This window comes from Plecotus auritus (assembly GCF_963455305.1).
Source record: "Plecotus auritus genome assembly, chromosome: 2".
NCBI classification, from domain to species: Eukaryota; Metazoa; Chordata; class Mammalia; order Chiroptera; family Vespertilionidae; genus Plecotus; species Plecotus auritus.
The window spans coordinates 43,135,518-43,161,294 of NC_137771.1; the positions used below are offsets into that span (position 1 = coordinate 43,135,518).

Sequence of the window (25,777 nt, forward strand, 5' to 3'; positions counted from 1 at the left end):
CCATTGAGCTGTTTTGCACTGAATACACTTTCCTTTACCGCACCTCAATTGTGAATTCCTGTTGGTGTTGAATTGGCACCAAGGACCATCTCTTGACAAGAGTTAGAACTCTGAAGTCCCTGTTGTGACAAAGCAGCTTTCTCACCCAGGAAGCTGTCCTAATTCCTCACTTAGTCACCTGGCCAGCCCCTGGCTCCTGGCTTAAATATGTAGGGCATTCTGAGAGGCCCTTTATTGGACCCTCCCCCTCCTGCATGCAGGCTGCCTCTGCCAGACCTGAGCACACTTCCATACTAACTCCGTGTGTCCTGCGCCTTCTCTGCTGTAAATCCTCTGTTCCTGGACCAGTTTTAATTTACAGTGCAGTTTGCATGTGTCTGTGTCTCTGCAGGACAGCAGTAAAGACCCACAGCCTGGATTGCTTTCGGGTAAAATCTGTGCCTTGGCCAGGGGGCCACAGAAAGTGTCATATGCTTGCACATTGTGTGTCAGACACTGATGGCAAAGGAAGAGGGGAAAGGGCCCTGGAGCTTTCAAACTAGACAAGAAATAAGAGAGATACAAATCAGAAGAAACCTTTGTATACCGCCTGGGCAGGAAGAGATCTCATATTAGAATCCCTCTAAGGACCTTTGAGAGGGGGGAAAGGAGTCATTTTTTATTACCAGAAACTTCAGCCATCTATTCCCCAAGGTTTCACCATAATTGTCATATTCTCTTGGCTCTGAGTCCCAATCCATCTGTTAGGTCCGGATGAGTGCTGGGTGCTTTACATTTATTCCACATGGAGTGTGTGAGTACCTCACCATCTGGAATCAGGACAAATGGGCAGCAGAGCAGGAGTGGAACTCAGATCCTTCACCAAAGTCTTTAATTTTACAGATGAGGAGACTGATCATATTATGTGAAATATTTTGGCCAATTTTCCAGTCTCCTTCTCGCGTGATCTGATTGGGAAAAAGAAATGGAAGGCAAGATCCCAGGTATTTAGGAAGCTCAAAGCCTGATGTGATTGGTTTTATTCTAGGAATATCTTTGAGGGTGTTTTCTAGAGATATATGATTTGCTCAAGGCTACATTGCAGGAAATAAAACTGGATTTGAATCCAGTTTCCACGCTGGTCCCTCCCTTCTGAGCAGGCCCCTGTGCCTTCAGAGGACATGCCCATTCTTCCTGCTTTCCTTTCCCCTCCTCCCCCATGCCCTCATGCCCGAGGAACTGCATGGAGGCGGTGTTCTACTGGGGAGATGGTGACGCCCATTCTGATCTCCAGGCTCAGCTCCTCATTGTCCGGGGGCTTAAAGGTAAATTTTTGCAAAAGGGAAGTGAAGAAAATAAACAACTCAGCCTTGGCCAGCTGTTCTCCAGGGCATACCCGCTTTCCTGAAAGACAAGAACATAAGAGTTAGCTTTCCAGCTGGTGTCCGTGCCCAGAGGGATTGAAATCTTCTCTAAAGTCTTTCGTATCTTGAAAGGTGGGGGAGGGCCTTCTAGGCCCTGGGGCTTTCTGTACAGAGGCTCATTCAATCCGACAACACCGAGCTTAAGCAAAGCACAGAATTTATGTCTGGACTCACTCCAGTGCCTTCAGGGGTCAGGCAAGTGGAGGTGCAGGTTGTAGACAGTGATTGAAGTGGGAGGCCTGGGTCACCTAGAACGTGGGTGTTTAGCCTACAGGCTCTAAAAAATCAATTAACAACAATGACAGAAGCAGAAAACAACACTATTAATTTTTCTCAAACCGTAAAGGAATACTACCCAAAAGTATAAGCCAGTAAATGTCAGAGCAGGGTGTGTAAAGTTCAAGGCCTCTTTCTCCTGCTCACATTTTCCTCCTTGATGATGGGGACCTCGCTAACATGGATGGCTCTCTACCCTGGACCTGCTTCAGCCTCTGTCCTTGACAGTCCTTAAGCCTGCCGGTCCTTCCTCCAGTAGTGCCTTTGCTTCTAGCATGGGTCCCTAGGCTGCGTCCTTTGCTCCGTGGCTCACACATGACCCTCCCTGTCCCTGTTGTGTGAGTTCAGAACTGGAAAGCAGGACAGAGATCCAATTCTACTACTCCCACTTTCTAGTCATGGGATTCGGGAAAAATTAAGTAACTTCTCGAGGCATTGGTGGAAATGTGTGCTTAACATGAGAACTTTATTTTATATATTGCATGAGCTACACATGGAATCCAAATAATTTAATACTGTAGAGAGCAAAACAAAGTATTTTAATACATCTCCTGGATAATAATACAGATTCTAGCTATACAATAGCCTATCTGTAAGTTCATCCTGTTTCTTATTAAAAAAAAAAAAATCCGGAAGAACACAATTTAAAAGATGATTTTTAAATAAATCTTGTGGGTGGTAACATTACTAAAATAGTTTTTTGTGTATTACAATTCCTTACTGTGATACTTTTCATGTTGTACCTTTTATTGTGAAGTAATTTCAAATGTACAGAAAACTTGCAAGAATAATACCAAATAAAAGTATTTTTCCTGAGTTATTTGAGAGTAAATTGCCTACTTTACCCATGAAACCTTTAGTATGTATCCCCTTAAACAAGGATGTTATCCCACAGAATCACCAAATCAGGAAATTCCCACCATCTTCTCCTCAGATCCCAATCAGGTTTTGCCATTCTCCTAATAATGTCCTTTCTTTAGTAAAGGGACTCAGTTTCGTATCAGGAGTTGCATTTGGCTGTTGCACAAGAGATTTCTCAACTTTCCTGATTTTGGCACTTTGAAGATGACAGACCCATTATTTGGTTAATGTCTCTCACGTTCCCTCATGATTAGACTCAGATTGGGAGGTCATGCATTTCTGGGGGCAGGACCATCCAAGGGAGGCTAGTTCTTATCCTTGCACTCTATCAGGTGGGACATGCTTTGGATTAGCCCCATTATTGGCAAATTTAATTTGATTACATTGGTGTCTATCCTTTCTCCCCTGTAAAATTATTATTTTTCTCTTTGCAACTGATAAATACTACTTTGAGAGTAATAACCATTCCTCATTGGACTAGTTTCCTTTGCTATTTTTTGCCCAAATTATTAATTACTCTAATGGTTGCCTGATTGGGACTTTTAAAATTCCATCATTCCTTCCACATTATTAGAATTCTACTAAAGGAAATGCTCTCTCCATATTTTATTTATGCACTCATTTATATCAGTATGAATTCACAGATTCCTATTTTATTTAAAGGCTTAAAATTTGTTATTAGTGTTTGGATCTCAAGATATTCTAGGTTTGGCTAATAAATGAGCATTCAAGCTGGTATTTTCTTACTTTGGACAAAAAACACACACACAGTGTTCCAGGCTTATCTCATGCTTTCCCTTCCCCAACCTGGAATTAGCCAATTTCCCCAAAAGTCCTGGTTCCTTTTAGTGGATAACGATTAGATCTGGGCATTAGACATGCTCATTGGTATTGAGGTGAAGTTGCTCCCAGGCATCTCAGTGGGTATAGCAACTCAGTATCTACATATATAAAAAGCTAATATGCTAAATGTCTCTCCGACCATCTGACTGGTCACTATGATGTGCACTGACCACCAGGGGGCAGATGCCCAACACAGGAGCTGCCATGATGCGCACTGGCCATTTACAAAGAAACATCCATGGTGCCGACAAAGCAACACTCAGCTTCCCCCAAGTGGGACACAGGCCCGCCACCACCCTAGAGCAACACCCCACCAAATCACAGCCAACACTGCCGAGACCCCATGGCGCAAAATGCGGCCCACAACCCAGCCCAGAAATAGTAGCTGTGGGCTCCGGGTAATGACGTCACATAGCAGCACCCGGCTTCCTCTCCCTAGCAACTAGCCACCTTGGAGTTTCTTCAGCCCATGACTTGCTTTATAGCCAGGTGCAAACATTTTACACTGTAACCAAATGTCTGTGAAGCGTTTTCCCGTGCCTCATCTCATTTTATCCCCACAGAAGTCCTGGAGTAGGTAGATAGGAGACTTGCTGGAATCCTATTTTCTTTTTATTAGCCAGAAAACAGAGATTTAGAAAGCTTAGAAACTTGACCTGACTGAAAAGAAGTAAGAACCTTGAAAATGACTTCAGGTTTTCTGACTGCGCAGAATATAGTCAAACACTGCTGCAGTTAAATATTTTACCCTTTGTTCTCCCTGTGTGATCTACAATAATAATCTGCTTCGTGTTGATATTTACTGTTATGTTGCTGATAGTTACCTTAAAGAGAAGTTGGGGTGCTTCACTGGGCTGGAAAAAGTTTAGCTAAATCAGAAAGCAGGTCTAATTAAGCAAGTTTATCTATATATATATATATAAAGCTCTCACCAATCACGCACATGATTTTTGATCTGTCATTGTCAAGCATGAATTCAGTTGACACTTATATTATAGAGAAAGGACAAATAGTGATATTAAAATATTTCTTCTAATTAATTTCCTTTCAATGTGCAGGAATTTGTGCACTGGGCCTCTAGTGTATATAACATGAGTATATATTTAAATGTGAGGATATATACATCCATGTTTATGTCTATATTTACTTCTGTATCTACTTATCTACCTACCAATCTATTAAAAATCTGAGTTTGTTTCGATAACCTCTTATTTCAATCCAACACCACAGAGTTCATTCTATTATCATCCCTTCCCTGTTTATAACTCCCTCCCCACCCCCCCCCCCCATTAACCTTGATATGTTTACTTACTTATTGGATCAGTATCCCGTGTATATAACTTATCTCCCATAAGTACCATAGCCACTCTGTGCAGATCCTGCCTCATCTTCCTGGTGCTCTGATACCCACTCTAGGCTTCCTCTGTCCCCTCCCCTTCGCAAATGCCCCCCCGCCCTTCACCCTGCTTGGGCTACAACACCCCTCACTGGTCACTACCACCATCTCTCTTCTGTGTGTAATAATTTATTTTCTCCCTAAGTAATCAATGCAAAAAGAAAAAATAAGAGTAAAAAGGGAAACTATAAACAAGACAATAACAGATGTAAAAGATGCCACAGTTGACCCCTCAAGCCTCAGTTTCATTATCTCTAAAGTATGCTCAGGGCTGACTACTGGCTCAGGACACATTTCCAGGACTAAGGAAATAACCCATGAGACATACCAAATGCAAAACTAATAAATATATTAAGAATTTTTGTTATTCATTTTACAGTGTTATGAGTTTAAAAAGACTTTGGAACTGGCTGTTTGAAAACATGAGAGAGTTTTCACAGCATCCCTCTTTTGCACCATTCAAGTTGTCTACCCTGTAAATGTATTAACTAAACTTCTACGCCATAATCAAAATGTAAAAAGGCAGAAGGGGATGCATATAGAATAGAATCCCATCTAGTCAAGGATGGCATTCAGCATCACTACTGATGCCCATAATGATAAGCAAGTAGCCACTTTCCTTGCCCCTCCCCACCCCCACATTATAAATTGGCTCTAGTTCTGTGTGAGTGGGTGGCCCTTAGAAATTCTGTGAAGATGGCAAGTGCCCAACCTTTTTTGTGAGCAAGAGGCAGGGTCTGCGTCTCTGTCCCCAGTGTTCTGGGGGACAGAACAGAGTGAAGCTGGAATCTTCAGGCTGCCCTGCCTGCCAAGCAAGGGCTGAGGAAGAAAGGGCAGCCTGGAGCCACGCCGGCCCTGGGAATCCTGAGCTGGAACAGCATTAACAGGAAATCACGCTGGGCAGGGCTGTTTGGAGGCATTCCAGCTAAAGCAAAGAACGATGGGGAGAGGAGCAGGGGAGGGCGGAGAGGAGCTCTGGATTCACACCCTCTTATTTTGTAGAACTCACCTATTGAGAAAGGCAGAAAGGCTTCCCTTTTCTTAAACTGTCCATTCTCTAGAAAGTGCTCCGGATTGAATGTGTCGGGGGTGGCCCACTCTTCAGGGTCCCTGTGCAGTGCGGTCAGATTGGTCAGGATCATGGTCCCCTGGAGAAGGCAGCAAAGACTCAGGCAAGGCTTGACCCATGCAATACACCCATGCAGAGGGCTGGAAGTCCCCTGCTCCCAAGCCAGGGCCTGATCATATCCTTACCCTCCCCAACCCACTGTCTTCTGAGCCCAGCTCCCCACCCCCAACCTTCCCAGGGCCCTACTTTGTCATGGTACAACTTGTAATGATGGACTGCAAATGCCTGCTGGGAATTTCCTAGGGAAGAATGGCTACTCTTGACTGCAGTATGGATGTTCTCTGCAGGGACCAGTCAGTGTAAGACCTGAGAGCGGACATGCATGCACCAATGAGAGAATAACATAGAGCTTTGCCAGTCAGTACTGTACCAAAGTCAACCCAGCTGCTCAGTGAAGTGGTGACCATGGCAGTTCCAGCAAGGTAAACTATGTCTCATTCAACCCTTTCTCCATTCTCTTCCCTCAAATGTCTACTGTACTGCCCAGGTTTAATAATAGAACCAGGTTGTCCAGTAAAAGTAACCACTATTCAACAGGTACATATCAAGAAACCCAAGAGTCCTCCTTAATGCCTCCCTTTCCCTCATTGATCCTTCATGTAACCCTTCAGTGAGGCTGGTCAATTTTATTTTAAATTTCTCTTAATTCTGTCACCTCCATTCTATGCCCACTGTTGCCATCTTACTCCTGGCTACCCCCTTGCTTGCCTATACTCCTACAATAGCTGGCTAACTATGCCCTACATCCTCTCTTTCCCCTTTCAATCTGCTCCATACTCTGAAAGCCCAGTGAGCTTCAAATAAGATTTAATCATGTCACACCCACCTACCCACCCACCAGCCTTGAACTTGATAGAACCCTTCAACAGCTTCCCATTGCTCTTGGGTGACAAATCTATTGCTTGACTCCTGTCTGGGCCACTCTGTCTCTGCTTGCATTTCCATTATATCAGCCTTCTTTCAGCTGCTCAAACAGCTCTGTTTTCACTCATTTTGTACCTTTAAAAATGTTATTTACAGAGTCTTAATGTCTTTCTTCCTAACTCTTAAGCATTCTGCTGCCCTCACCTCAAACATCACTTCTTTTGGAAGCCTCCTCTGACCACTCTTGCTATTACTCCCCATTCTAGCCAGCCTGCATCTTTATAGAGATGTGGGAGTTTTTTCAGTGGGGCAGTTGTCATGGTTTCTGAGTATGTACTTGCATGGTTATTTCCCTCAGGTTTGTTTTCCCAGGCCTGAGCATTTTAGGTGCTTAATGAACATTTGTTGGATTAATAAAGGATAACTTATTTTAAGTACTTTCTATACTAAGCACTAGATTTAACATTCGACATGCATGACCTCATTTTACCTCAACCTGTGAGGTAGGTTTAATACACTTTACAACTAAAGAAACTGAAGCTCTGAGGGGTTAAATAATGTGCCCAGTGTCACATAATGGAGGAGGGAGAACCATGGTTTCTACTAGGTCTACTTGACGTCAAAGCCATGGCGGCTTAGCCTCTACAACTTAGTCACTTAGATCTCTCAGTTCCTAGGATGGTTATTAAAGTGGATGTTAAAAATAAGTGGTAGATCTGGGATGGTTCCTGGAGCTTACATGAATTGCTATAAAAATGCAAGCAGCACCTGTGACATAATTTAAACTTCAGCCTTCCTACAACATGGTCAATCGGCAAGAAATCGTAAATGCAATAGCTGCAGGTATAGCGGCTTTTCCTGGCTCAGCAGGGACAATGACCAAAACACGTACAATGGGAAATCCCTTCTGGTTCTGCCTCTTAAGTTCGTCTCCAGGTACGACACATGCAGAGGGACATAGACAACTGGAATGGACCCACAGAGGTTGACCAAAGTGGTGAGAAAGCAAGGGAGCTGTAAAGGTGCAGTGTGCAGAGAGGGCACTAGGGGGCATAGGAGATGTCTGCTGAGATCATAAGCCTGGTGGGGCAGAGTGAGATCAGAACTTCCTTTGTGAGGACACAGAATTTCCTTTGTGAGGACACAGGGATGAATTGAGAGCAACTGCAAGAAGACCTTTTTAAGGTCAAAGTCAAACAACTCCTGTGTAGGGAACATAATGTAGTACAAAAAAGATGAGCCTGGGAAACAGAACAGATCTGGTTCTTGAACCCAACTCTTGTCACTTTGTAGTTGGACCTTACACAAGCTGAATCGTTATGAGATCGTACTTCTCAGTTTATAAAATAGAAATAACAGACTTATTCTGAGGACTGATTAAAATATTTTGAAAGAAACTATGTAGTCCATGGAACATAATTACTGCTTAACAAGTGTGTGTTCTTTCTCTCCTTTTCTAATACTTAATATTGCACACACTTGGATTGGTTTCTTCCATCACAGGGCTACAAGTAAAAGCTGAAAAAACACCTATTGGGATATTATGTTAGAAACACTAGCACTGCCCTAACTGGTTTGGCTCAGTGGGTAGAGCGTCGGCCTGCAGACTGAGAGGTCCCGGGTTCGATTCCGGTCAAGGGCATGTACCTTGGTTGCGGGCACATCCCTTGTGGGAGGTGTGCAGGAGGCAGCTGATCAATGTTTCTCTCATGGATGTTTCTAACTCTCCCTCTCCCTTCCTCTCTGTAAAAAATCAATAAAATATATATATTTAAGAAACACTAGCACTAATGTGATGTTGGCCTAGATGGTCTTAATTGTCCCTTTATATTTTAATGTTCTATATAGTAGACCCAGGATTGTGAAGCAAAATTTTCTAAAGTAATTCTGGCAAGTCCCTAGTCCTGTGATATGCTCTACCAAGGCCAAGAAGATTCCATGCAGTCAGCTGCATCTCCACAGAGATTCACAATACACATTTCATAGTAAAAACACTGAGCAATCCCACAGCAAAGAAAAGCCAATCTTTGGCTAAACATATTTGACCTAGGAGTCCCCCTTTCTTTCCATAATAACTATTAGTACCTAGTTGAATTAATGTTCACACAAGAAGGACCAAAAAAAAAAAAAATTGAAACAAGTAAATATCTCTCCCCATTAAAGTGATTCCCTAGGACAAGAATCTGTCACTTTTCAAGTTCATATTCCTACCATTTAAAGCAATAAGCTTTAAGACCTGAAGCTGGAGTCCCTCATTACCTTAGGCAGGTGGTACCCAGCCAGGGTGGTAGCATTGTTTACTTCCCTGGGCACATTCAGGGGGATGATATTTCCCATTCTCTGCACCTCGTGGATGACGGCATTGGTGTAGGGCATGAGCTCACGAGCATCCGTGCTCGGCTGCTGCGACTGGCCAATCACTCTGTCGATCTCAGCTTGCACTTTTTCTTGAAAAGAAAAGTTCTTACATGCGATACCTTTCCTTGAGCCTTGTGAAGCTAAGGAGTGGAATAACTAGGATCAAAATGCTAAAATTATAGTAGGCTCCATAGACTCTTGTTTGTCAAGGAGGTAATAAGAGTGGAAAGCGGGCCCTGGAATAAGACAATTCCAGTTGTAAGCTTTTGCTCTACCAAATTATGCTGCAAGTTATGTAAACTGAGCCTCAGTTTCGTGTTCTTATTAAGTGAGGCTAAATCTATCTTCATCTTAAGGATATTTTGAAATTTATATTAACTGATTTTGGTGAGCACCCAGCAAATGATAGAAACTGCTAATTGTCTCCCAATATCTGTTTGTTTGTTTTTTCCCTTCCTCTTTTTACAATAATAGAGATTTTAGCTGGATACCTGGTTAGCCAGCCAAAGACTACATATCCCAGATTCCCTTTTTCTACATGTGACCATGTGACTAAGTTCTGACCAATAGAAAGTGTATAGGAGGAATCTATATATATAAAAGGCTAATATGCTAAATGTCCCTCCCTCCATCCGGCTGGTCGCTATAAAGCGCACTGACCACCAGGGGGCAGATGCTCAATGCAGGAGCTGCCATGATGTGCACTGGCCATTTACAGGGAAATGGCACAGCGGACCTGACACCCACAAAGCAACACTCGGCTTCCCCCAAGTGGGACACAGGCCCCGCCACCACCCCAGAGTGACAGTCCACCACATTACAGCCGATGCTGCTGAGACCCCATGGCTCAAAATACGGCCCACAGCCCAGCCCAGCCTAGAAATGGTGGCTGTGGGTGCCAGGTAATGATGTCACGTAGCAATGCCCAGCTTTCCTTCCCTAGCGAGTAGCCTCCTTGGAGTTTCTTCAACCCAGGAACACGACTTGCTTTACAGCCAAGTGCAAACATTTTACACTGTAACCAAATGTCTGTGAAGCATTTTCCTGTGCCTCATCTCATTTGATCCTCACAGAAGTCCTGGAGTAGTTAGATAGGAGACTTGGTGGAATCCTATTTTCTTTTCATTAGCTGGAAATGAAGATTTAGAAAGCTTAGAAACTTGACCCAACTGAAAAGAAGTAAAAAGTGGTGGACCTTGAAAATGACTTCAGGTTTTCTCACTGTGCAGAATATAGTCAAACACTGCTGCAGTTAAATATTTTACCCTTTGTTCTCCCTGCATGATCTACAATAATAATCTGCTTCATGTTGATATTTGCTGCTATGTTGCTGACAGTTCCTGAAAGAGAAGTTGGGGTGCTTCACTGGGCTGGAAAAAGTTTAGCTACATCAGAAAGCAGGTCTAATTAAGCAAGTTTATTCTATATATATAAAAGGCTAAGTTGACTCATGCATGCATGATACATATAAAGCTCTCATGCCAATCACATGTGTGTGTTTTCAATCTGTCGTTGTCAATTGTGAATTTGGTTGACACTTCTATTATAGAGAAAGGGGGAATAACGATGTTAAATATCTGTGTTTTCCGATGGTCTTAGGCTCTACAGCAGCGGTTCTCAACCTGTGGGTCGCAACCCACAGGTTGAGAACCACTAGCAGGGTTGCCTAAGACCATCGGAAAACACAGATATTTACATTACTATTCATTAACAGTAGCAAAATTACAGTTATGAAGTAGCAACGAAATAATTTCATGGTTGGGGGTCACCACAACATGAGGAACTGTATTAAAGGGTCGCGGCATTAAAAAGGTTGAGAACCACTGTTCTAGATACATCAGAACAACACAGTGGAGAGAGCTTGGAACCCAAAGGGCTCTGTAGAGCGCAGTTCAAATTTGATATATAAACTTCTATATATGTTTTTACCATCCATTTAAAACATTCTAGAGCCCTAGCAGGCTTGGCTCAGTGGATAGAGCGTTGGCCTGAAGACTAAAGAGTCCCAGGTTCAATTCTGGTCAAGGCACATGTCTGGGTTGCAGGCTCCAACCCCAGTAGGGGGCATTCAGGAGGCAGCCGCTGAATGATTCTCTCTCATCATTGATGTTTCTATCTCTCTCTCCTTCTCCCTTCCTCTCTGAAATCAATTAAAAAATATATATATTTTTAAAAACCCAACATTCTAATCATGGTAAAATACACATAAAATGTATCATTTTAACCTTTTTCAAGTGTATAGTTTAATAGTGTTAAGATTAGTCACATTATTATACAGCCAATCTTCAGAACTTTTCTAATATGCAAAAGTGAAACTCCGTATTCATTACACAACAAATCCCCATTTCTCCCTATTCCCCAGACTCTGGCAAGTACCAGTCTACTTTCTGTTTTCATGAATTTGACTCCTCTTGATACCTCATATAAGTGGAATCATGCAGTATTTGTGTGTGTGTGTGTGTAACTACCTTATTTCACTTTGCATAATGGCCTCTAGGTTTATCCACGTTTAAGCATGTGTCAGAATATCCTTCCTTTTTAAGGCTGAATGATGTTCCATTATACTCCACGTTTTTATCTGTTCATCATCGATGGACACTTGGTTACTTCCACCTCTTGGTGTTTTGTGAATAACGCTGCTATAAACTTCTATCAGCTTAACCATTATTATTTTGAAGCCTCTACTATAGAGGCTAAGTCTGTATCCTAACTAGGTAGCTTTTACACTTTTTAAAAAATTTAATTCACAGTTGCAAAGGCATTTTGCATCATGACTCAGGATACATATATATATATATATATATATATATATATATATAATCTCAAGTTGCATGAACAGACATCCATAGTACATGGAAAGCACTCTGATCTTTTCTATTCTATTTTTATTTTAGGAAAAAAAAAAGGTCTTGCCCTAGCTTGTTTGTCTCAGTGGATAGATCATCAGTCCCCAGACTGAAGGGTCCTGGGTTCGATTCTGATGAAGGGCATGTACCTCGGTTGCAGGCTTGATCCCTGGTCCTGGTCGGGAAGCGTGAGGGAGGCAACCAATTGATGTATCTCTCACATTGATGTTTCTCTCTGTGTGTCTCTCCCCATCCCTTTGACTCTCTCTAAAAATTAATGGAAAAATATCCTCGGGGAGGATTAACAAAACAAAAGGTCTAAATTGACTAAATAGATTTTTATATCCCTTTAATAAACTGTTACCCAGAGTTTAAAAAATTGTGTCATAACAAATCTGATCCCTCAAGTTCTCAAACTGTTTTGGGACCTGGAGAAAGGAAACTGATTATAACAGTCACGGTCACTGAATGGACTATAGTTTGTGGGGAAGATATACAAATAATATGCAATAGCACAGTTATGGAGTGGCATCAGGTCATCTCTAGAGAAAGAGAATGCTGCTAATTTTCTTGAGGATTGGGAAAACATGAGAGGTGGTGTTGAGCAGACTCTTCAAGCAGAGGTAGTCATTTGCCAAGTAGAAAAATTAGGGAAATACATTCTTGTAGAAGGAATACCAGGTGAGATGACACAGGCACAAATAATGACAATGCAAAGAAAATGACAGGTAATTGAATGAGGCCCCCATGCAGTGTGGGTGAATTGAGGCTGGACAGGAAGTAAGAGGCACAGCAGAGGGTATGATATATCAAAGTAAGAAGTTGGAACATTTTCTACAGGGCAATGCCAGATAACCTAAAAGGAGAGAAGGCTAGGAACAGGTCTTTTTTCTCCCTCCCTCTTCTTTTCCTCCTTCCCTCCTTCCCTCCCTCCCTCCCTCCCTACTTCCCTCCTTCCTTCCCTCCCTTTCTTTTGTATTGTCTGACATCTAACGTCCCCTAAGACCAGATTTCTTGTGAGAATGTAACTTTCCTGGAACTCACCACAATGCCAATTAACTTCAGTTTTCCCAGTTGAGTGTCCTGAGGGCAGGGACTCTTATTATATTTGTATGACGTGGCTCCATTACAATCATGACAGAAAAAATGAAGAACGTGCCTGTTCTCAAGTTCACATGGCCTGGTGACTGTCCTGCCTATCTTTCCTCTCCACCATGCTATCTTCTGCTCCCAACTTTGGGGCAGTGTGTCCAGGAGGCACCACTGTGTCCTGGCCCAGGCTTGCTCACCTTGGATTTCTGGGTTGAGGGCCATGTAAAGCAGACCCCAGCGCAGCGTCGTCGAAGTTGTCTCGGTTCCAGCAAAGAAGAGATCCAGCGTACTGAAGATGAGGTTTTCCTCATTGAAACTGGAAGCATCATCACCCTTATGCTAGAAAGCACCATGTTTGTTAGTTTACTTAGAGGGTTCTTGGTGGCCACAATGCATAGGGGCTTCGTCCTGAGGAGACAGATGGGAGGAAAGAGCCCCAGAGAAAGGCTCTCCCTTCGGTCTCCTTGGGAAGCAGTCTTATCACAGCAATATTGTTAGCATAGTCCTGCCCCAAGTGCTGGAAATGTTTATTAGTTTGGGTAAATGAAAATCAAGACAATGATTTTTTATGCGTATAATTTTGGAGAAGCTATTAGTGGAGAATCAGACTTCAGTTCCAATATTAGCCACCCCATTCATTGTTTCTATGACAAAGGGCAAGTTACCCTCCCTGCTTCAGTTTCCCATCTTATAAAATAGAAATAACAAAACGCACCCATGAAGATAACATTATGAATCCCGTGAGAGGCAAAGGGCAAGTGGCAAATACTCAACAAATGTTTATACTGATACTAGAAAGAATAAACTGAACTTGTCTATGTGCAACAAGTCGTATATCTCTCAGTTAATCTTTTCATTCCAGGTGAAAACTCTCTGATTCTAACAATCATTCTTCATGGCATGTCATCATTTTTACCACCTTCTTCTGAAAGCTTTAACTTCTCAACATCCCTCTTAATGTGTGGTTCCATATAGCACATGAAGTTTCCTCCTCTGAGTAGAAATCAATGTTTCTATTAATACTAGAGGCCTGGTGCACGAAATTTGGCCATGGGGAGGGGGGATGAAGAGAGGGTGGAGGTCCCCTCAGCCCAGCCTGCACCCTCTCCAATCCGGGACCCCTCGGGGGATGTCCAACTGCCGGTTTAGGCCCAATCCCCGGGGCCTAAACCGGCAGTTGGACATCCCTCTCAATCCTGGACCACTGGCTCCTAATTGCTCACCTGCTTGCCTGCCTGGTTGCCCCTAACTGCCTCCTCCCTCCCGCTGGCCTGATCACCCCTCACTGCCTCTGCATGCTGGCTTAATCACCCCTAACTGCCCCCCACCCCGCCGGCCTGGTCGCCCCTCACTGCCCCCCGCTACCAGCCTGGTTGCCCCCAACTGCCCCCCCCTGCCATCCTGGTTGCCCCTAACTGACCCTCTGCCGACCTGGTCACCCCTAACTGCCCCCCTCACTGCCGGCCTGGATGTCCCTCACAGTCCCCCTGCCCCCAGCTGGCCTGGTGGCCCCACGCAGCCTGCTATTCAGTCGTTTGGTTGTCCCTCACTAACCCCCCTGCTGGCCTGGTCGCCCCATGCAGCCTGCTGTTCAGTCATTTAGTCGTCCCTCACTAACCCCCCTGCCGGCCTGGTCGCCCCACACAGCCTACTTGTTCAGTCGTTTGGTCATCCCTCACTAATTGCCTCATCCATCCTGAGTTAATGCTACTCTTACACTCTATGAAATTCTGCCTCTGTTTTTACTCCCCTGTGGTAAGTTGAATAATGACTCACAAAGGTGTCTATGTCTAATTTCTGAAACCTGTGGATGTTATATGGGAAAAGGAACGTTATAGATATGATTAAGTTAAGGTCTTGGTTTGGGAAGATGATCCTGGAGAATCCCAATGGACCCGTTACAATCACAAGAGGCCAGAGGGTTGTAAGGAGAAGATGTAAGGATGGTAACAGAGAAGATGCTACACGGATGGCTTTGAAGATGCAGGAAGGGGCCATAAGTCAAGCAATATAAGCGACCTCTAGAAGGTGGAAAGGTCAAGGAAACGGATTCTCCCCTCAAAGGAGCCAGTCTTGCCAACACCTTGACTTGAGCCCAGTCCAACTGGTTTCAGACTTATGACCTCCAAAGCTGTGAGATAAATCTGTGTTGTTGTAAGCCACTGAGTTAATTTGTTACAGTATCAAGAGGAAACCTGTACATCCCCAATTTGTTCTTCAAAAACAAAGCACAGGAAACAATTTTCCTCACCTTTTCTATTTCCTTGAGGTATGCATCAATAAAGTCTCTTGGTTCTGCAGGATTCCAATCTCTCTTGTGGTTTTCAACCACATGAGAAATAAACAACTTCAATTGCTCCCATTTGCTAAAGAGTGTTCGGTGGAATCCAGGAAGAAAGTTCATTATCCATGGAAAGGTATTATAGAGCTAATTGAGAAAAACAGAACATGAAGACACCATGGTGCCAGTATCCCACTTTATGAGACAACAGAAACATTCTCTTTCTAGCTCTTGTTTGCTTACACTTAGACCTTGACCTTCTGATTGCTCTCATCCCTCTTCTCATCTCCCTAGCAAAGCATTTCAGTGCTCTATCCAAAGTACATCATTTCAGACCACTTCTCACCACCCCAACTGCTTTGTCATCCTTGTACAAACCGCCATTTCTTATCTGGGTGCTGTAACAGCCTCTAGCAGGCTTTCTGATTCCATTATTAATTCCATTCCCAGTCTATTTTCCACAGAACAGCCAGGGTAATCATTGGACAGTCTAATCCAGTGGTTTTCAACCGGTATGCCACAAGAAGTTTTAAAACATGTAATTCCTGACTGTTTAGTCCTGGGCACTAACCTATTTTCCCTTAAATTGTCAAATAAAAAAATGACAACAGCCAACACAATAGCCATCCAGTGTGAATGAATAAAAATTACACCCATTTTTTTGACATATTGGCAAAAAATATATTTTGTGGTATGCCATAGAATTTTAGTAATTAATTAGTTTGTGTATGCCATAAGATGAAAAAGTTTGAAAATCGTTGGTTTAGTCAGATCATTTCACTTTTTGATCATCAGTTCTCCAATGATTTCCCATGACACGCAGAGATTACTTCTACATCAGTCTCTGGGCATAGAAGCTCTACATGAGTGGATCCTTGCATGCACCTGTTGCATGCTTTGCTGTCACACTGCCACCTTACCTTCTCCAGTCCAGCCCCATTGATCTCTGTAATGACATCAAGGGTGTTCCTCTTTAGGTCTTTTCATTTGCTATTCCTTCTACCTGGAAGGCTCTTCCTCCAAAATCTCTAGAACTCCAGCCCCTCACTTCATTAGGGTGCCACTCAAATGCCTCTACTTGGAGTGGTCTCACCTAATGATCCTATAAGTGGCAGTAGCCTTTCCACTCTCTTTCCATTCCCTTCCTATTTTATTTTTCTTCATGGCAATTATCACGTGTGTGAGAAAGATATCTATCTATCTCTCTATCTATCTACTATCTATCTACCCATCCCTATATAGATATACTAGAGGCCTGATACATGAAATTCGTGCAAGAGTAGGCCTTCCTTCTCCCAGCTGCCAGCACCGGCTTCTCTCTGGCACCTGGGACCCAGGCTTCCCTTGCACCCCTGACTTTGTCCGGAAGGTCGTCTGGAAGGACATCCGGTCTAATTAGCATATTACACTTTTATTATTATAGGTAGCTATATAGCTATGTGAGTTAAACATATATATGTATTTGTCTATGAGTAAGACATTTTTACTGAAATAAATTGGTTTTTGAATATATTTTCTCTAATAATATCTGGTAGGAAACAGACAGCATAACATAATGGAAAATCACCTAGACCTAAGACATGACATGGGTTTGGCTATTATCTCTGTTGCTTTCTAGCTATAGTACGTTGATAATATAATCTATTTATATAAATCCAAAGTGACCGTAATGACCGGACGACCAGAGGACTGGACAACCATGATGCACACTGACCACCAGGGGGCAGCTATGATGCGCACTGACCACCAGGGGGCAGAAGCTCAATGCAGGAGCTGCCTCCTAGTGGTCAGTGTGCTCCCACAGCCAACCTCCCGTGGTCCCTCCTCCTGGCAGGCCCCGATGGGCCTCTGATCAGGACTGGGCGAAATGGCCCCGATAGGCCCCGAATGCCAGCCAGGCCGAGGGACCCCACCCGTGCACAAATTTGTGCACTGGGCCTCTAGTAATAATAATAATAATAATAATGAGGATGAAAATGAAGAGGATGTAACTTGTTGCTCTTTTGTGCCTGTGGGGCCTCAGGGTTATTCTGGTGACTCAATGACATGCAATCCATTAAGAACTTAACACAGAGCCAGTGGACCACTATCTGGCTTTGCTCACACACTTACATGTCTACCTGCACACACCAGGATGCTTCATTTCATCTTTAAAGGGTTGTTGTGAAAATTAACTTAGATCAAGTATGTGTAGTTGTCCATCAAAGCGCCTCATCTATTTTTGGACTCCAAGACATGCTTATCCCCTCCCTGGGGAAAGTCAGCGGGGTACCCTCTGAGCTCTCACCTTTCCTGGGTTCTGTCTTATTAGGAAGAACAAAAGTAGAATCACTGGATTGGGGACTACCATGACTGGAAGTGAGAACTAGGAATTCAAAAATAACTTTGATAATAATAATAATAGTAGCTTACATTCATTATGGCCTTTTCATGTGCCAGGACTCATGGTAACTTCTTTATCCAATTTGATATGATGGAGCCATAAAGTTCTAAGCAAAGATGCTTGTCAGAAATAAATAAAAAACAAATTCACTTCTAGATACCAGAGAGGTGAACTCAACACTTGTGCTGATTTAAGACCAAGAAGCTGAACAGAGTTTCTGACAGACTCACAGGCCCCCAGGGACAAAAATAGAGCACAGATAGGGTCCACCAAAGAAGGGGTGAGGTTTGAACCCCACATGTCTTTACCCTATGAAATTAGACTGATAATATCCTGTTGACGGGTGTGTAAACAGTGTAACGGTTTTGGAAACTTTTAGGCAGCACCTTCTATGTCCAGGTTTATACATGCAAGAGAAATGAATGGATGTGTCCACATGAACAGTTGTACTAGAATGTACATGGCAGCTTTATTCATAATATTCAAAACCTGGAAACAATCCAAGTGTATATGAATAGAGAATAGAGTGACAAACAATGCCATATTCATAAGATGAAATACTATTCAGAATTTTTATAAAAGGGCAACTAACACCAATGAATCTCAAACAGCCAACTGATGGAGAGAGGAGGTCTGAGATGGCTGGCTTAGGGAGGGACATGAGGGATGGGGGAACTCAGAGGCAATGGCACTACTATCCTTTTTAAATAAAACAACATAGCTGCACAGGTGTATGCCATGTAAAGTTTACATGAATGCTAGAAATGTTCTTTGTATATAATAAATATTTTAAAATACCAAAAACACTAGAGTCACAAAAGTTGATTTCCAACAAGTGTGTGTTGAAGTCAATTTTAAAAGGTTATATTGTAGCTTATAAAAACATCCATGTCTGACATCAGCCCCAAATCCTTAACCAAGAGATGAAAAGAGAACCCCTTACCTGGCACCACACTGACACCTCCAGACCTATGATATCATCCAGCAACCTCAGCATTTCTTGGAACTGACTATCCTGGTACTCAAAGCGCTCCCCAAAGGTGATGGAGCAAATAATGTTGGAAACTGCATTGTTGATCTTGAAGTGAGGGTTAAAAGGCTGTCCTGGAGATGGAAGAAAAGGTGGACCCTTCAGGTTGGTTTGTCTATGTTTTCTACTGAGAGTCTACATGACATATGACATACCGAGCACAGAAACATAGCTGAGGCTCTAGCCATAGCACCCTACCAGGGATCTGACAGCCAGTGCTCACTCAGTGCCTGGAAAGTCAAACTGATGATCAGTGTATAAAATCAGTAATGTTGAACTGATGTACATATTACCAGCTACACAACGGGGAAAGAAGGGTTTAAACATTTTGAGGCATGCAACCTATTTTGCAATGAGAGGCAAAACATTCTACAATGGCATGGGAGTGTTCTATGTTTTCTGCAAGAAGAAGGAGGTGGAATAAGAGGAGGAGGAGGAGGGAGAGGAGGAGGAGAAAGAGAAGTTAGGAAAAAATCCAGACAAGTGGAATGAGGAAGTAGGAGCTGATATCCTCTCACCAGAGCCCCCACTTCCAGGAATGATCAAAGGGAAAGAGTTAATGGCTGGAGGCTTCTGTGTGGTCCTGGGAGTCATAACTACAACAACGCCCCCTCCCAACCAGAAGGCGGAGTCAGAATTTGACACCACAATGTTTGGAGACAATACCACCCCTCACCCCCCACCCCCCACATCCTTGGAAACAAACTTCCAATAACTAACTGACCAGGAGCACAACTCCCTCTCAAGTTGGCCCACACCCACCCTGACAGCCACATGCTGTGCTTTTCGCTCCTTTCATAGGGGTGCCCGCGCTCTGGCCTCTTTCTTTTCCTCTACTTGAATAACTTGCTTTATTATAAAAATAAAAATAAAATAAACTCAGTAATGTTTTTGTTTTTGTTAATCCTCACCAGAATATACTTTTTCTGTTGCTTTTCAGAGAGAGTAGAAGGGGGGGGGGGAGGGGGGAGAGAGAGAGAGAGAGAGAGAGACATCTATGTCAGACACACACATCAACTGGTTGCCTCCCGCACGTGCCCTGACCAGGGAACAGGGAGCGAACCCACAACCCAGGCATGTGCCCTTGACCGGGAATCGGACCCACGATCCTTTGGTGCATGGGCCAATGCTCTAACCCAGTGGTCGGCAAACTGCGGCTTACAAGCCACATGCGGCTCGCAAGCCGCGGTTTGCCGCTCTGTTGACTAATGAGTTTGCTGACCACTGCTCTAACCACTTAGCAACATTGGCCAGGGCATAATCAGTAATGTCTTTAATGCCAGTCTTCTTTTGCTTAGTAATTCTAGCGCTCCATGAGCGCAGGGCCATGGTTAGTTGTTCAGTTATATCCTTAGTGCCTAACACACTGCTGGGCACAGGATAGACATCTAAGTACTAACTAGTATCTGTTCAGTGAATGAGTGAGCCACGGTCTCCAGCACCTGACCCAGGAAATATACCCACCGTTCTCCTCTTCTATCGCCTGGTTGAGGTGGTAGGCCTCCTCCTGCATGCGTTCCTCTAAGCTCTTCTTTCCTAAACCAAAGTTCCTCAGTGTTGTCAAGGTGAACCTTCTCTGCTCCTTCCATTCCTGGCCATTGGACATGATCAAGCCTGAATGAAAAAAAAGCCAACAACGGGTACAGGGACTTGTATCAGAAGGCAGAAGGGAAAAGGGCATTAGGCGGGGGGAAAGTATTCAGAGGAGTCCTCCCAGAGCAATGAATACAATTGCCAACATGTACTGATGGTTTGCAATGCCAGGCACATTCGCATTTTTTATGCACTACGTAATTTAGTACTTACAGGAACTCTGAGGTAGATACAATTATCACCCCCTTTCCCACTTTTGCTGATGAGAAAACTGAGGCACAGGGATAAAGTAACGTGTGCAAGGTCACACACACAGTTAGTAAGCAGCTGAACAGGCATTCAAGTTCGCATCCCTGAGTGCCCAGCCCACGTTTTGATTACCAGCCACATAGGTCGATTTATGTATTTATGTTACACTACATACTAAGAATGCAGTCCCAGGGAAGAAAACCCAGGTTTGTAAAGAGACAAGGCTTTGCTGGACCTTAACAGATGAGTAAATGACTGAAGAAAGCAGAGGAGTGGATATCCTGTGCAGCCAAAGGAAAAGACATCCCGTGTTCCACAGACCATCCTTTCATAACACAGGTAAGGCCACGCTCCTGTCACCTCTTCACTTCCAGAGCACGCTTCATCTCCATGAAATGGCCCTCCTGCTGGCAGCTCCAGGGATGCTTTGCAACCTCACCTTCCTTGGTCTTTCAGCAGCACCTGACCCTTTCTTCCTGAAACTCTCTCCTCCAGGGGTGCTCAGGGCACTGCGCTCTCCAGAATTGTCCCCTAATCTCTGAAAGCAGAGAACTTCCCATGTCTCTGGCTAGTTTATCTCCTACCAAATTCTGAAATGATGGAGTTCTTCAAGGTAAAGTCTTCTCTTCGTACCCTTACTCCATTCCTGGGACATCTCACTACACCTACAATTTTAAGTAACATCTATTGAGAGTGACCCTCTATTTCTGTTCCTTGAGCTCAAGACACAGATATACAGGTGTCTACTTGACTTTGCCAACGTAGCATTTCAATCTCAGTCTATCCGTGATTGAATTTATGCTTTTCTCCACGAAACTCCCCACTCAAGCCTAACCAGACACCTTGTCCTCCAAATGTTCCTTCTTTCTATCAATCCACTCATTTGGGGGTCTGCCTCACACGTCAGTCTCCCTCCAGTGTCCCTCCCTCTGGGCCATCATGTCTTACTGGATTTACCTCCTGGATACCTTATAAATCCACGTATTTTCTCTGCCACTGTCCCATTTTCACCTACTGTCCTTTCTTACCACCTCTCTAGTCCAAGCAACCACTTTCTCCAACCTAAAATGCTGCACCAGTCTCTTGTTTCCTTTATTTTACTCTCTACATTGCAGCCCAAATACGGCTTTAAAATGTAAATATGATGATTCCTTTCTCTACTGAAAACCATTTAAGAGCTTCATTGTTATTAGCATAAAAACCAACATTCTTATTGAGAATCTGAATAAATTATTCCAGGCCAAGCTCAGCAGTTTCATCTCCATTTAATTATTCCATTGAATCTCTATGCTTGCCACACTGGCCACTTTTTCATTTCCTCAGGTTCACTGTCCTTCTCACTTCAGGGACTTTTTATATTCTAGTCCCTCTGCCTGATTGCTTCTTCACTTTATTAAATCACTTGTCATTTATTTACATTAGTTTTTCCTGAATCTCAGGACTAGATTAGATACCACTAGTAAGTGCATCTGCCCTCTCTACATAAAGGCTTTAAATTATTACGGATAGTTGATAGTCTTTCTCTCTGAATAGAATTTGACTTACATAGGGACATGGATTTTATCTGTTCTACTCATTGTTATATCACTGGTGCCTGGCACTGTGCTTCACCTTGCAGATAATAAATAGAGTAAATGGATGGAGAGTGAAGCAGTAAACTATTGCCAAGAGGACTTGGGGAGCACTTGAAAAATATGGTGCTCTGGTAACATTTTCCTTTAGATTTTTAAATGCTTCACTTTATTTAATGATCATTTAAACTATTCATGCCAAACTCTTCTAACATAGACTGGAAGGCTTGAGATGCCTGTGGACACCTTAATGATAAAGCAGAAGGAGCTAGAGCCAAGAAGAAACCTCAAAAGCACCGGAAGGAAGCAGATGCGCATCCGTATTCCTAGGGGAAGAGACTGGCGGTGGGAAACCAGAAAGAGCTAATGTATTGCCACCTCCTCTAAGCTCTCATGGAATGAAGGGTTAGGAGTTTATCAAAGCATCCAGAGGGAGTGAACGCACACCGCAGATTCTTATTTTCCAAATTCCTGTTGTTAGGACTGGCTCTGCTTGATCCTCTGAGAGAGTGCCTTTACGGGGAAATGTGAGCATCAAGCTTTCTTTAAAGGCAGGAGTTCTCTAATGGGCTTGGTCTCTGGGGAGTGTTGGAGCATTATAGTCACAGAGGCACCACTGACAAGCCTTAAAAATATTAAGACATCCACATCTGACATTGGTCAAGAAGCTTACCATTTGTCTTAAAGATCCGTTTTCGAACAGGGGACATGGGACGGTCCAAAATGTTGTGACCCTGGTGGACAAGGGCTTCTTTGATTAAGGGCAATCCAGTTACAATAACTGAAGACCAGACACCAAACTCCATGCTAAAAAGGTTCCCGTATTGCTTCACATACTGAAAAGTAAATAGTCACAGTTGAGCACGCCCATCTCTGTGTCCAGGAAAGGAGTGTGGAGCTGGGGGCTTGTATTGAGGGCCTGGGTGTATGCCCTGATTCCTCTTCTCCTCCTCCTCCTCAAGCAGGCCTGGATGCAAGTCACTACAGGGCGTGGACATACCTTATAAAACATTCATTTACAGAGTGAGCCAATAAGAGCATCTACCCTTGTCCTGAAATGAGTTATGAAGATATCGCTTCGATAAAATGAACAAGGTCTCTAACCTTACTCATCTTAGAGTCTAATAAAGGGAGATAATTCAGTACACGTGACTCACCAAGATGGCTGAGACCCATGTAGTGCACGTCTGGGGTAGCAAGCTCGGACTTCTTTGTTTCATTTTTAAATGTATTTTTTATTGTTGATAAGCATGGACTTTTTAGTAAATCATTATTACGCAAAAGAGAGCGCTTCCTTTCTCAACACGTGCGAGAAGACAAAGTTCCTTACCCGGCTGGGGCCAGGTGTGAGAAAAGCCCTTTGGCTCTGGAGCTGTGTGTGAACCTTAGCTCTCTGGTCACCAGCTCTGGGCTCCTGAGAAAACGGTCTCACCTTTTGGAGCCTCTGCGCCCCAGCTATAAAAGCGAGAAAATGATCCCTTCCTCAAAGGGCGCTGCGAGGGAGAAGGAGGGCAGCGATGCGAAAGGCACTGTTTTCTGGTACCCGGCGCATGGCCACTGGGGTCCTGGAGGAAGGAAGGTGCCCTGTGTGCAGAAAGATATGGGTGTGCGCTAGTGGCGATGGCGAGGACCGGAGTGCAGGGATGTGCCGGAGGACGGCACCCCTGGTCGCAGCGGCCACACTCACTGGGTATCACGGTGAGCACCTTTCACCTTTTATCTTATTTAATCTCACAAGTGCTCCAGGGTAGTGATGAATTTCAGAAAAGGAAAATGAGTGGGAGCTGAAGGAATGCAGCCAAGGTAACGAAGTTATAGAGTGGCGGAGGGAATTTCTCAGGCATTGTGTAAGATTCGAGGACAAGACCCTGAGGTGGCTCCAGGGCCTTCGAGTTTAGTGGTGACCTCAGATTGTAGTGGCGACCTCAGAGTGTAGTGGGGACCTCACAGTGTAGTGGGGACCTCAGAGTGTAGTGGGGACCTCAGATTGTAGTGGGAAGGAGAGAGTGAAAGTGAGAGGATGGCAAAATGAGGGAAGGGGGTCAAAGGTACAAACTTGCAGCTGTAAAGTAGTAAGTCCTGGGATGTAAAGCCCAGCATCCTGACTGTGGGGCCTCAGGATGAGATATATTATATAGATATAGCTTGTACTATATTGACTGAGGTTAATAACACTGTAGTGCATATTTGAACGTTGCTAAGAGTACATCTTAAAAGTTCACATCACAAGAAAAAAATTTTGTAGCTACGCGTGGTGACAGATACTAACTAGACTTATTGTGGTGATCATTCCCAGATGTATTCAAATATGGAATCATTATGTTGTACACCTGAAACTAATACCATGCACTATGTCAACTATACTTCAGTTTTAAAAAATGTGGTGTGATGACAGAATACTACATAGCTATTAAAGTGGATGAACTGAAGCCTCGTGTATGCGAACTGTTAGTGTCTACTCTCTTAGCAACTTTCAAGTATGCACTACAGCGTTATTCACTATAGCTCCGCGCTGTGCTTCACACCCCTAGGTCCCCGCCATGGTCCTGCCCTCAGCAGCGCTGCCCGCTCCTACCTTCTGAATGGACAGGTGCGGCTCCTTAAAGACCAGTTGGAAGAAGTTCCCAAGGATGGGCAGACGCGGCGGCCCGGGCGGGTAGTTCTTCGGGAGCCGGTTTTTGAAGAAATTGGCAAGGAGCAGGAAGACGACGGCACCCAGCAGGAGAGAGCTGGGATGGAGCACCCTCCAGACGGCCGCCGCTAGGGAGCCCATCGCGGAGAGCGTGGCTCTGAGGTCCTCTGGCTCCACGGCGCTCTGAGCAGGTGACGTCCCGCCCATCTCTGCCGCAGCAATCCCAGCACTGCCAACCTCCCGCCCGCCCCCACTCAGCCCCGCCCCTACCCTGCCGGCCCCGCCCTCCGAACTTTGTCCCGGATCTGCGCCCCCGGGCCTGGTGAATCACCTCCATCCCCCTCCGTCCCGCCCCGCCCTCCGCCTGCCCCAGCCAGCCTGCCCCGGCCAGATGCCAGGCGCTGGATTTCAAGGAAGAACCCATGGCGATCTTGGAAAGTCTCTGAGACTGTTGGGGCTCTTGGGTTTATGGTTTCAGTGCAATTCAGAGAACGTCACAGACTTTGAGTCTCCGTGTGTTCTTTCCTTTCCTTTCCTTTCCTTTCCTTTCCTTTCCTTTCCTTTCCTTTCCTTTCCTTTCCTTTCCTTTCCCTTTCCTTTCCCTTTCCTTTCCCTTTCCTTTCCCTTTCCTTTCCCTTTCCTTTCCCTTTCCTTTCCCTTTCCTTTCCCTTTCCTTTCCCTTTCCTTTCCCTTTCCTTTCCCTTTCCTTTCCCTTTCCTTTCCCTTTCCTTTCCCTTTCCTTTCCCTTTCCTTTCCCTTTCCTTTCCCTTTCCTTTCCCTTTCCTTTCCCTTTCCTTTCCCTTTCCTTTCCCTTTCCTTTCCCTTTCCTTTCCCTTTCCTTTCCCTTTCCTTTCCTTTCCTTTCCTTTCCTTTTCTTTTCTTTTCTTTTCTTTTCTTTTCTTTTCTTTTCTTTTCTTTTCTTTTCTTTCCTTTTCTTTTCTTTCCTTTTCTTTTCCCTCCCCTCCCCTCC

General features: G+C 44.1%; 1 protein-coding gene across 1 annotated transcript; it reads right to left on the reverse strand.

The window, feature by feature from the left end:
• Nucleotides 1-645: 645 nt before the first annotated feature.
• Nucleotides 646-25,074, reverse strand: CYP2J2 (cytochrome P450 family 2 subfamily J member 2). The gene is made up of 9 exons (XM_080656203.1): nt 24,751-25,074; nt 22,849-23,011; nt 20,227-20,376; nt 18,676-18,836; nt 15,320-15,496; nt 13,266-13,407; nt 9,032-9,219; nt 5,789-5,927; nt 646-1,383 (listed from the first exon to the last, which is right to left on the reverse strand). Exons 1-9 carry the CDS (start codon nt 25,012-25,014, stop codon nt 1,205-1,207), a joined length of 1,563 nt encoding a protein of 520 aa, XP_080512329.1. The 5' UTR covers nt 25,015-25,074; the 3' UTR covers nt 646-1,204.
• Nucleotides 25,075-25,777: the final 703 nt, after the last annotated feature.